Source organism: Crinia signifera, chromosome 12 (assembly GCF_055691185.1).
Source record: "Crinia signifera chromosome 12, ASM5569118v1, whole genome shotgun sequence".
NCBI lineage: Eukaryota > Metazoa > Chordata > Amphibia > Anura > Myobatrachidae > Crinia > Crinia signifera.
Genome location: NC_139228.1, coordinates 30,487,902 through 30,501,606, shown reverse-complemented (window position 1 = coordinate 30,501,606; position 13,705 = coordinate 30,487,902). Strand labels below are relative to the sequence as shown.

General features: G+C 47.2%; 1 protein-coding gene across 1 annotated transcript in view; it reads left to right on the top strand.

Moving 5' to 3' along the window:
* Positions 1-7,319, top strand: part of LOC146050684 (deubiquitinase DESI2-like) — a 50,689-nt gene extending 43,370 nt beyond the window's left edge. The window contains exons 3-5 of the mRNA XM_083167816.1: positions 550-643; positions 3,311-3,452; positions 5,376-7,319. Of these exons, the coding sequence (XP_083023942.1) occupies positions 550-643; positions 3,311-3,452; positions 5,376-5,630 (491 nt within the window). The 3' untranslated portion in view covers positions 5,631-7,319. The remainder of the gene's footprint in view (positions 1-549; positions 644-3,310; positions 3,453-5,375) is intronic.
* Positions 7,320-13,705: the final 6,386 nt, after the last annotated feature.

Here is a 13,705-nt window from a genome sequence, read left to right as displayed (position 1 = left end):
TAACTTCAAAAGTCGGCAAGTATGTCTTTAAATAGATCGCCAAGTGATACTCGCTCCAGTCACATTTTAAATTCTAATTATAAGATTTCTGTCAATCACGGATCTCCAAGGATACTGACGGAGCTTGAATAATCTTGTAGAGAAAAATGATCATATACTGACAAATGTAATGAATGATACAGTCTCACCATACAGTACTGTGTTGATTACAGCTGCACACGTTGGACATACACCAGCTTAAATAAAGATTCAATACTTGAATCTTTATCAAAATGCCTGCATTTTCCCTGACACCCCAAGAAAATGTCCAGTCACCACCGCAAAACACTGGCTTTCTGTCAATCAACTTGCGTACGGATAGAAATGAAAAAAAGACATATGTGCACTACAATCCGTACACAGGCACATTGATCGATAATCAGTTAGGCTTCAAATTCATAGCCCAGTGATCAGATCTAAATAACCCTAAATTGGCACAAATTATATATATAAACTATGTGAGGTGCATACATTTTGTAAATGGATAAAATTCTGTATCTTTAATTACAGAGTTTGCCTATGGGGGTCACCCCTATCCTTTCAGTGGAATTTTTGAAATCACACCAGGCAGCGCCGTGGAACTCGGAGAGACATTTAAATTCAAGTAAGTAATTCATTATAGTCCTGTATATGTTTTCAATGAATTTCAATTATTATTGAATTTTAATTCAATTTGCAAATGTATTTAACTCTTTTAATAAATTCTAGATTCCTAATCCCAGTCCCATAGTATATTAGTACAACGCTTCTTTTAAAATGCAATAATTCTCACATCAAACATTTTTCTGCATTATAATTTTCATGTATCAAATGTTTCCCTCACACTTATACAGACATCATTTATAATCACAGATCTCTGTACAATGTATCATTATTTTGCATAGATTAGCAATACAAATGTTCTGCTTTCTTGTGGTCAGACCTTTCCTATGTGAAAAAATAAATAAAAATCACTATGTGGGAGGTGTATTAGCAGTGGTACCAACTTGGGGATAGGGGGGGGGGGTAACTAATCACTTAGGCCAGGCATGACCAAACTATGGCCCTCCAGCTGTTGTGAAATTACAATTCCCATCATGCCTTGCCACAGTTGTGCTATTAGGGAATGCTAAAACTATGGCAAGGCATGCTGGGATGTGTAGTTTCACAACAGCTGGAGAGACACATTTTGGACATGCCTGACCTAGGCCTTGGCTTGTTGGAGGGGCTTAGTGGGGGCCCTTCGTCTCCTTTTTACCTGTCAGCCTAATCACACAGTTACAGCGTGCTGGGCTGCGGTGGGTCCAGATAGGCTGCTGAAGCTAATTGCAACAGGGGGGTTAGGAACCATACGGATTGTGACCCATCTTGGTCCTGGCTGAGGGGTGGCGTGCCACCCCCCTGTACAGGTTACCATAAACAATAGCTTTTTCATCTCTTTGTTTTAAAAGGGGACAGTACTGAGGCCTGGACAGGCTGTCTACGGCCCTGTGAATCACATAGAACCTGATTGGGTGCGTTATTTATTAACAGCTTCTTATACAGTGCAGTAGTTTCCTGGATACACACCCTTGGAAAGCCCTCCCTAAACTTCAGTTTAGTCTCAAGTGACTTCCACTCACTGGCTTATCTATAATGGGTGCAAGATGCAGGGTCGCCATCAGGGGAATACTATGGGCACAACTGTCCTGGGCCTGGCTGCTCTAACAGAGGACAGGACCCAGGCTGCTGCACCTCAAGCTGCCTCCGATCCCCATAGTCCCGTTCTCTTATCAGCTGTGTCTCCCTGCTTCACACAGCACACCACCCACCAGCCTCAGAGACCCCTTCTTTTCTCAGCGGCGGGCCATAGGTCACCCGCCACACCCACCAGCTCCGAAGCCCCCTTCTGTCATCAGCACTGGCCACTCGCCGCTCAAGCCGGTGAGCCGCAAGACACAGAGAAGCCCATCTGAAGGCTAGCCTGCGATATCACGTCACGCCAGGAGCACAGACTGCATTGCTAACGAGAAGGGTGGAAGGTAATTTTGTGAAAGAAAGAGGCCTGGGGCTGGCTCTGTGTGTAGGCTGTAACACTGTATTTAATATTAAGTCCCTACCAGGTGCATTGGAATGGGGGTGGGGGTGCAGATAGCCCACCCCACCAAAAATGTGAGAGGCGCAGAGGAGTGGCATGGAACACGCAATGACAGGCAGGGGACAGAGAGTGGTGTCATTGAAATCAATGTTGTCCCATTGAAATTAATGGGCTGCCATTGATTGGTTGACAGAGCCATGTATCACTACTCTCAGCCGATCAGTGGTTCCCCTTGACTTCGATGGGACAAACTGCATAAGATGTAGCCACCCTACTGTACTTCCATGCGCTGAGGACAATGGCGAAAATGCTGGCACTATAATAGAGGTGGGGGGCCCTGCCTTTTTTTGTCAGTCCTGGGCCCCACAATTTGTGATGGCACCCTGGCAAGGTGTGTGGTACACATGGAGCCCTGGGTCCAAGGGGGCCCATGCTGCATACCCTGCACTCATTTAGTTATACTTACTGCTCTGTCGGCTCTGTCTCAGCTGGCTGCTGAGCTGCAAATATCACTGGGAACATGGCCACTGCTGCCATTTTCTCAGGGGATTTGTGCATATGCAATAGGGATGTCCACGGGAACTCAGCACAGTCACTATGTTCTTGGAGACCTACACATGCCAGAGTCTACTGCACCGCCGGAGAAGAGGGGCCCGATCGGAGCCTGCATATGGGCCCCCTCCTACCTTAGAGCGCCTCTGCGCTCACTGCAGTATAACAGAATGTATCAAAACTGTTAGAAGACCATTTTATATTTTCCCTTATTCATCTATCTATCTATCTATTGCCACTGACCACTAGAGGCCACTTGATGGACCAAATGACTCCTTTGTGTGCTAAACTAACAGAAAGTGAAAGCAATTTTTGTAGGGACACTGATCTGTTTCAAGCTTGCTGGATATGGAGAGGGAGCTGCTAAGACAGAGATTGGAGGTAGGAGCAGATAGGGACTGGGGGTTCGATGAACAGTTTGTGGGATAAAACTGTCACAGCTCAAAGTGAAAGTAAAAACTGCCACATCTCAAAGTGAAAGTACAGTACATTGCAGAATCCATTATTTTGACAGGCTTTTAACTAGTCTTTAATAAAAGTTGCTTTTTTTATTGTGTGAATTACAAGTTCTTGCATATTGATATGTACGGTGCAGTAGAGATTTCTTTATTGTTTTTGGTCAATACCAGGACCCACCTCACATGTCATTTGTCTTTCCCACAGGGAAGCCATTGCCCTGGGCACAACAGATTTCACAGAGGAGGACATTGATAACATCATGGAGGAGCTGGGGAAGGAGTACAAAGGCAACGCTTACCACTTAATGCACAAAAATTGCAATCATTTCTCTGCAGCTCTAGCTGAGGTCTGTAGCAAGGCGGCCCCACCTGTCTGGCACAGTACTGATTTGCTTTCTTGTCCCCTGCATGCTGTTAACATGGCAGCCACGTCCCCTGCTGCTGCTTCTCTCATTCAGATAAATCTGGGGAGAGTATGATTAGATTATAGCATCACACAAAGAACAGCTGCTGTAGAAAAGATGTGAAGAAAAGACACCAGTGTTATAAATATTCACACACAGTGCGCTGATGTCAGACATTAAATACATGTGCATGGAAAATGAGCAACATGTGCCCACTCATTTCTGTAATTACAATTATGGGGGTATACAATCTGTGGCGATATTTCCCGACAGGGGAGATATCGCCACTCACCTATTCAATGAAGGGTCAGATTCTGCTTTGTTGGAACCAGCTGTGGATTGTTGAATTCTCGGCTGTTTGTCGACATTCTGCGGTCGTTTTCACCGATCCACGGGCTTTCCGACACTCGACAGTCGGAACATTGAATTCCAACTGTCGAGCTACTGTCAGATCGGGTGAAAATGGCCCGGGATACCAACAGTCGGAGTCCCAGATTGAATCCCCTCCTTAGACTTCATGTTGCACGCCTGCAGTTTGTTGTATGTCTGCAACACTCCTGATTACTGACAACAATTTCTTATTGCCAGGCAATATATTTTCTTATACGGCGCAGCAGGTTCCGTTGCGCTTTACAATTGGAAATAAACTGGGTTGTTACAGACAGTGAAATGGTAGAAGGGCCCTGCTCGCAACCTTACAATTAGTACACGGTGTTATGCACATATTGATATCTGACAAGATTTGATCTCATCCAGCACAAATGCCTATTTTAACTTTCTCTTGAAGAACCTTCATGTGGGCACAGTATTATGTATCCAACAGTGGCGTAACTATAGCTCCGCAGCCCCTGCAGTGGCGGGGGGGCGCAGAGAAATTGGGGGCGCCGCCGGGGGGGGCTGCGGGGCTATAGTTACCCGCGGTCTGCGTCTCACCCGGCTCTCTGTCGGGACCTTCCTGACGTCACGGTCCCGGCCGGCTCCTGCTGCAATGAAAACTGACAATTAGAAAATGGCTGCCCCCATACTGCAGACAGTTTTCTGTCTGCAGTATGGGGGCAGCCATTTTCTAAGAGTCCATTTTCATTGTAGCAGCAGGAGCCGGTCAGGACCGTGACGTCAGGAAGGTCCCGACAGAGAGCCGGGCGAGACGACGCAGACCGCGGGTAAGAAGGGGGGGCAGGTTAGGTGGGGGGCGCCGAATAAACGTGCGGCGGGGGGGCTCTGAATAGTTAGTTACGCCCCTGGTATCCAATTTGCCAGTCCTCCGTAAATGCTGGGCAATGCCCTTTAACTGGGCTGCCACTAGGAATTTTGGTGCCCGGGACTGATTTTCCTTTCTGAAAAAGTTACATTATTTAAATAAAATTATGAAAAACTCATGCTGACCTTTTCATTTATCGGTCATTGCCTTGTTGACCTTTAGCTTGTGTTGACCTACAGTATTGTCCATTTCAACCTAATACATGTTGACCAATAGTGGTCGACGTATTGACTCTTGACCAAAAGAATGTCAACCTCAAGTCCAGATCCATTTAAAGGGAGAAATCTACTAAGAATGGAGTTATATTTTACATGGGATGTTGCTATGGACAACCAATCAGAATCTACTTCTTATTTATGTAGCACCTTCTAGAATATAATAGATAGCATCTGATTGGTTGCCCATGTGAAATAGACCTCCCATCTTAGTAAATTTCCCCCAAGGGATCTGGTTGATCTGCAAACTATGGCATATTGTTAAAATTGTAATACTCTGATAATTATAGGAGTCCTGCCTATAGTCATACCCATGCGTCCTGGTTATATATGTCTTCCACCGAGATAAAAGGCATTTCTAAGTTTTAACACAGTTTATCCACTTTCCAGATGCTGTGTGGGAAGGAGATCCCACGTTGGGTCAATCGATTAGCTTACTTCAGCTCGTGTATCCCATTTCTTCAGAGCTGCCTTCCTAAAGAATGGTTGACACCAGCAGCCCTACAAAGTCACATCAGCCTTGGCCTCCAAAGAGAAGACCAGGGCGAGACCACAGATGAGGACTCGCCAACTGCATCGGGTGTGGCTGCAACAGCAACTGCCTCAGCCGGTTCTTCACGAACCTGTAGACACACCAGAGTATAAATGAAATTGCGTTCTTCAAGCTATCGCTAGACTAGACTGGACGGTACTCCGGGAACCAACTTCAACTTGTTTGAGGGGGAGTCAGACATTTGAGGAAGATTATCCAGTTTTCCATGTTTTCTCTTCTCCACTTTGTGTGATTCTTTGTGTTTTCAAAGGATCATGGTTATGCAAAAAAAGCAACAATTTTCTTCAAAGGCTAATTCCCAAGGAATTCACAAGTTTGCATTATTTCCAAGTGTGCTTATGGTATGATTGTTCGTTGTATCTAAAATGCACCTAAAATCTCTGCACAGTAGAGACATTCATATGATCTTCTTCTTCTTTGATGAGGCAGCTTCCATGTCTGCCTCTACTGCAGGTGTTCTCAAACTCGGTCCTGAGGACCCCACACAGTTCACTTTTTCCAGGTCACCCGGTAGGTACACGGGTGCATTCATTACTCATTGACACATTTTACAGGATGCACAGGTGGAGCTAATTATTTCACTTGTGATTCTGTGAGGAGATCTGCAAAACATGCACTGTGTGGAGTCATGAGGACCGAGTTTGAGAACCTGTGCTCTACTGGGTGCCGATATTAGGTGCACTTAACATGTATTTGGTATTTTTTTCTCATACTGGTTTATTTCTGAAACAACAGATGATTCATTATTTAAATGAAATACATTAAGAAGAATTTCAATGGTTCACTGAAATGTGTATAGGACCACAAAGGTGTCACAACTTGGGGTTGTGGACCGCACCCATATGTCCCAGACTGATATAAACGGGGGACATCCCATGAAGCCACGCCCCTGGACTTCCTGTGAGGCCTTACCCCTCTTCACAAGGCCACACCCCCTTTCAGGTGACCTTGATACGCCAGGGAGAAGGGTGGCTATTGGCCACACCAGGTGTCACCAACCCGGTGCCACCACTGTAGCATCAGCAAATGTCAGACAACTTCCTTTTATTGTATAACGGGTCATTTATGTGCCACCATTTTATATAGATTTCAGCCACTCACTGTAGTTATCAAACATGGCTGATCCTATGAAACACTGAGGCAATTTTATAACTAATTGGAAGACATATTACCCATGGTATTAGGTAGAGGCATTCATAGCCTCTAACATACATTTTTTTTGCACTTAAATCAAAAATGTATTTCTGTATGTTCTGCTGATTTTAGTCAATTTGTACAAAAATACATAAAACAGTAATATTAAAGAGTAGAATGTGAAGAAATGTAACAGTGTTTAAATGTTTCACATCATCTACATACCATGTGTGATGTAATAGCCATTACACTCTGACGTTACATATAGAATGGATTCATGTCTCTGAGCTTAGATACAGAAACAATTATATGTGATCAATGTTTCCCAACCTCTGCGCTCACATTTACTAAGATGGGAGTTCTATTGAAGAGAGGAGGTTGCCCAATCAAATTCAACTGTTATTTATTTAGCACCTTTTAGAAGATAATAGATAGAATTGGATTGGTTGCTATGGGCAACGTCCTCTCTTTAATAGAACTCCCGTTTTAGTAGATGTACTCCTAATAGTCCAGGTTTTAGTGAGCACAGATGGGCTCAGACCCAATTCTACTGCAAGCCATCCGGCAGTGCCCCGGGAGGCTCACATGTGATAACTCACATGTGATTTATCACATGTAACCGGGGAGCTGCAGTGGGCGGTGAGGAGCAGTGGGGCAGGCGGCGGGTGGGGAGGAGCAGTGGGGTGGCCGGTGGGTGCTGAGCAGCAGGCGGTGATCAGCTGGACGGGCACGATGGGCCACGGCAGGTTTTAGAATTTTTTTTTAAAACGTGTCAGATGACTGGCCTCCCTCGCTCAGCACCCACCACCCGGAAGAAGGACATACAGAAAGGTGTGTGCCAGCAGTGCGCTACTGCTGGCATACACCTCGGAATCGAGCCGGATACATCGCAATGTGCCGCTGATGGGTCCGATCCGACAGATTGATCCTGCTGCTGGTTCATTCTGTAGGGTCTGACCCAATGCGCACGGGACAGTGAATCTAGTCAGATGAGGGGTCAAGCACAACTGATTTGGGCCGATTTCTCTGCCCGACCTGTTGGAATCAGGCAAAATTGGCCCAAACTGGATAAGTGTATGGGGGCCTTTAGTGTACCTGGAGGATTGTGGTTTGGAACTGCTGCTTGAGTCATACCCTGGACTATAGCGAAAAAGCGGGATAAATGGATCCAAGTGAATAATAATTAGGCATTATACAGATTTTGTATACGGGTCTGACCTGGGTGCAAATCTGCAGAGACTCCTTTCAGAATAGCGGCTGAACCCAGCTTATTATTGAGGCAGTGACATCACAGATGCAGCCCAGGCCTTGCGGATGAGATCCTCTCCTATGCTGTAAAGGGCTGCTAGGTCGCATTGATTCGGCTTTCCTGTTTATACTGCACCAGAACCTGGGTACTTCCAGGGACCAACCCTGCAAGGCTGCAAGCTATCCAGGTTGGATTCCCAGAAAACTGGACCTGGGTTAACCCGTTTCCACCAAGCCAATCCCAGGTGATCGCGGCAATAGTAGCAGTGGAAAAAGTACTACTGAGATACTGTTGCCCCTTTCCACTGCTGCAACCTGGATTATTGCCGATCCTCCCAGATCTACCCTGGTCCCAGCTTGATGTAAAAGAGTCCCAGAGAAATAAACCAACTTACCTTGGAATCGGCTCTGGTAACATTTGCAGGGAGGAACCCAGCAAGTGGAGAAGCCGTGCCCTGTAGGGGGCAACACTCACATGCTCGCACCGGGAGTTGTTGAATCAGGTTCTTAAGTCCCCCATACACTGGGTGATGTACCTATAATTTGGGCTCTTTCCCTGTGATTGCAGCAATCAATCACAGGAAAAGAGCCCAAATTGCAGATAACTGACAGCTGTCTCAATGCAATGAGAGTAGAGTGACCAACCGTCTCGGTTTGGCCGGGACTGTCCTGATTTAGACCTCCTAAATCCAACGTCCCGGCCAAACCCATCCCGGGACGCAGAAAGTCCCGTTTTAACTAAATTGTTGGTGTTGCCTGGTGACGTGCCGGGCAGCTCACTGCTCTATCCGGCCGCACAGCATTAGACTTGGAGTGTGGGAGGGAAAGCTGTTACGCGGTGTGCGTCACCGCCTCCCCATCATTGGTTATTTCGGCCGCCGCGTGACCGCGTCCCATCCCACTCTCCCAGTAATGCTGTGCAGCCAGCCAGGGGAGGTTGCAGTCAGGCAGCATTACTGTGAGCGCGGCGCCGGTGCTGCGTTAATGACCTGCTGCTGCCTGTGCTGGTGAGCCCCTGGCTTGACTGAAGGAGAAAGGTAAAGGCGGTGACCCGACGGCTGCTGGAGGCTGGAGTCTGTGAGTCGACTCTGCCACTCTCTGAGATGGTCGTCAGTCTGCTCTGTGCTGCTGAGTGGGATATGCGGCCGGGTGAGTCACTCTGTGAGGGGGAGAGGGGGAGGGAGGGGGGGTGTCGAGCCCGCGACCCCCTGTCCCGGGTTGGCCCTATGGAAAGTTGGTCACCCTAAATGAGAGGTCCGTGGGCATCGCACCGGACCCTCCGGGTCCCCCCGGCTGGAGAAGCAATCTGCAGGATTATAGGATATATTGCATGCAAAAGGACAGCATGCAAAGGTCCCAGGCAGCTCAAGAGAGCATTGCGTGCGGCTTCTCTGAGGGGAGAAGTCGCCCCAATGTATGGGGGCCATTAGTCTCATGTCAGCTGGTATAGCTATCTTGGGACTGATTAACCTTGCACCAATTGATGATTTGGAAAATGTGGACGGTGGTAGATCTTAAGGACCTGTTGGGCCAACCCTGGTCTAAGTCATACTGTGCATGTGTCATGATGGTCTTGCGAGAGTATTCATAAAGTGAGCGACAGTCAGACACCATTTGATGGAGATGTCACTGATTGGCTGCAAAAATGTTGCGTTCGATCATCAACTAATCAGGGAAAGATGCTGTGTGTCTGTAAGTAGTCGCTGGGACTTGCAAATCCACCAGTGGGAGTCTCAATGCAAGTTACACATAGACCAAGTTACTGCAGAGAATCCAAGATGCTGAGGTATTTCCTAACTTAAAGCTTTGTAATTTGCTACAATGTTACGTGTGGATCATTTGCAGCTGATTACCCCACCAGCGCAATGGCGACCAGATGACTCTCTACTGCACGATTTAACATAACTTGGCTATTAGAAGTCTGGATTTACAGAAGTGGAGATGTTGCCCATAGCAACCAACCAGATTCTATCTATTATCTTCTAGAACGGGGATGGGGAACCTTTGGCCCTCCAGCTGTTGTTGAACTACACTTCCCAGCATGCCTTGCTATAGTTTCTCTATTTGGCCATGCAAAACTGTTGCAGGGCATGCTGGGATGCAAAGTTAAATAATAGCTGTAGGGCCAAAGGTTCCTGGTCTAGAAGGTGCTAGATAAATGATACACCGCTCACATCTAATGATATTCTTAGTGTGTGCTGTCTATGTGTTGCCCAGGACCTACTCAGCCGGCATTATAGAAACAGACTGTCTGGAGACGGAGCTGACCTCACACTCCCTCACTTCAAACACCTGGGCATACCTGTGTTTTCCCTGACACTACCAGAACAGTGGCAAACGCAGGATTTCTAGAGGGAGGTTCCAAATACAGTCCAAAAATTTTCCACTGGGACATTGGAGCAAGAGCAGGAGTCTGGCGGAGCGCTAGTTGATCCTAGTAATGACCCTTGACATTAATGTACACACTAGTCTTTTTATACACTGGAGACTGTATGGAATACAGTACTAATATTTAACACTATATATATACTGTATATATATATATACAGTATATCTATACTATAGTATAGGATGTATTAAATGTTGAAATAATATAAATAAGGATCCTGTCTCTTCTTCCTGGCAGCTGCTCTCTGGTCCAGTTCATTGACTGAGGACACAGCAAACTTGGCATAAGAAGTTACTACCACTGGGCATGTGCAGCAGTTCCGCTCTGTCCCTTACACTGCATTACACTGTGGCGACAACTCCAGTAATCGTATTATATACTATTGCTATCGTTATAATTTGAACCACATGCCAAGAGGATGGGGGTTTCTGGGCAACCAGAACCCCCCCCTGTGTTTGCCTATGCAGAAAATGGCCGGTTTTACCACCCCCAAACACCGGCTTCCTGTCAGGCAACCTGCGTATGGCCAGCGATAAAAAAGAAGCAGGATTTTACCTCAGGATGGCCTCGCACATCGATCTGAATAACCCTCATCGATCAGGTCTTAATAACCCCCTATATATTTTCATATTGCACTGCTAATCCGCATGGGTAATACGGCTAAATTTCTCCACAGCATATCAATGCTCTTTCTATTAACGGCTCCCTGACTAAGCCCCTTAAAATGTCATGCGGTACCAGGCAGGGCTATGAGTTATGTCCTGTTATTTTTTCGTTATCATAGAATTTCCAGCTGTAAAAGTCAGAGCTGAAAATATAATTGCCCAATACATCAGTAGCACTCTCTTCACTTTCACTCAGCCTTTGAGATCACTTCTCATCCTCCTTCAAGGTTCAGGAATTCTGTCTTGCGGCTCCCTCCTTGGATATACTCAGTACTTGCCAAACTTCTTGACCTAAACATTGCCCCTCTCACCTAGAGTATGGAAGAAAATAACTTTACTAAGAAGGGAGTTCTGTTGAATAGGAGATATCGCTCATAGCAACCAATTGGATTGTACATCTTATTTATTTAGCACCTATTCTAGAAGATACTAGAATCTGATTGATCTCCTATAGCACTCCCATCTTGGTAAATTTAACCCTAAGCATCTGTGTTTTTGTACCGTCTCTGCAGCCCTGGCCGTACTAATCAACCTTTACATTGCTTCAAGGGCAAGGTTATCTCTCTTTATTTTCTTTCTATCTGGGCCCAGGACTGGAGTCCCCGCAGTCCCCCCTGATGGCTGCCCTGACTGGCAGTGACTTCCAGTTGGAAGTCTGACCTGCAAGTCACCCAAGGCAGTCACATTGGGAGGTGTTCCCTCCCTTAGTGATGCCTTTATGGGCTGCTATGGCTGCAGACCATAGAATCCGGGTTCTTGCGAATATGCAGTACCAAGAGCAATACTGCGCATACGCCAGTGGTGAAAATTTGGGCAGCGCCCCCCCAAGTAAAGTTAACACCCCCCAAGTAAAGTTTACCCCCCCTCCCCAAGTAAAGTTAACACCCCCCCCCCCCAAGTAAAGTTAACCCCCACCCCCCTCTGCCTTATCCCTCCGCATGGCGCTTCTGTGGCAGGGACCCGCAGATCTAGCATCTTCAAAAACTGTCTGCTGTATGGGGGCGCATACCTCCCAACAGTCCCGAAAACCGCGGGAATGTCCCGGTTTTCAGGGACATTCCTGGCAGTGTCCCGCAGCGAGAGGGGGCCTGTTGGGAGTCCTCCTGTCGGCTACTGAGCAGCGGGGAATAAACTCTGTGCGCACGCCTATTCCCACAGCCAGGGGGCATGGCTAGAGGCTCACAGATCCTCTGGGTCATGCCCCCACCGTGAGTATAGGCCATGCCCCATTTTTCGGCACGGAGGTATGGGGGCGGACATTTTGTGATGGTCCGTTTTCATTAGTAGCCAAAGCCAGGAGGGGAGCCAAAATCGCAGACAAGTAAATCTGGGGGTCCCGGCCACAGACGCGACAGGTCCTGCTGCTCCCGGTGCCTGTTATCTGCAGTGTACAGGTGCTGGGACCGTATTTTAGCACCCATACAAGCTGGGGGCCAGCACAGGGGCAGCACCGAGGAACATAGTCAGTATATAGTAATGCTGGTGATGGCAGTCAGATCCATCAACTTTCTTAATGGAGGCTGCACGTTGTGATTAACACAAGCATTACTTGTAAGATAGAGCAGTACTTGTGTTACACATGCTTCCCCTTCCTTCTACCTGGGAGAATCACCGCCACTGCCTATGGACCTGCAATTTCAGTTATTGGGGGATATTTACTAAGATTATATGGGTACGAATTCACCAATTTGTCCCATTCGATCCTAATTACGGCCAGGACCTGGTGTATGGCTCATTTACAAGCAGCTGAATTTCGAAGTGGAGTGAGTGGGGAGGCTTCTATGGGGTGTATGAGGGTAGAAAAAGAGGCTGCTGATTTAAGGGGTTATGCCTATCCCTCTTCTATCTCCCCCCACCTCTATAATCTGACCATTATGGTGCCCCATTGTCATACTGCTAGTGAAGTCACTGGTGGTGGATGGTATTGACATACTGGCATAGGCTGTGTACTCTGTAGGGTAATAATGAAGTCTGCAGGTTCTGGATATGGGAATGATAGCAGCCTGGATTTGCACAGGACACCAGTACTCATACAGTATCTGCGGCCTTGCAAGCTGGTGATTATTAGTGTGGTTACTGCCCAGGACTTGTACAAGACAATGGCCCTCATTCTGATTGACCTGCAAAGCTGCTGATCTAAGACACTCTCTGGTGTCTTAGATAAGCGGCACCCCTGTACGGGAAGAGGGCGGGCAGCTGACATCCGGTGTCCTAAGCTGCCGCCACCCACACCCACATCACTGTCGAATTTCGATGGGATCACCCAATGTTTTCATGGGAACACCCATGAAACAGTGGGTGTTCCCATGGGTGCTACCAGTGGCCACCGCCCCCCCACACCCCCCGCCCTCACTGTTATGTATGAACGGGCAGGCGAATAATCAGTCTGCCACCCCCGCTCGCACAAAGCGGCTGTACATGTGCATAAATGTCTATGCAGTAGCTAAACATCAAACGCACAGAGGAGCGGTCAGTATAAAGGCCAATGAGCGGCGTGGAATTGCACATGATGCAGTAGCTAAGTACACAGGTTCTAACAGCAAGGACTTGATGATAAGCGTGAAAACAGCACATGACTGCAGTCAGACAAAAGCTATTAGAAGGTGAAGCTGAGAACAGGAACTGATACACTCAGGGGGTTATTCTAATACGGTCGCCTCCCCCGTGCGTTGGGGTGCATCTGCGCATGTGCAGTAGCAGGGTGTGCGTGACCACGGTGCACAGTGTGTTC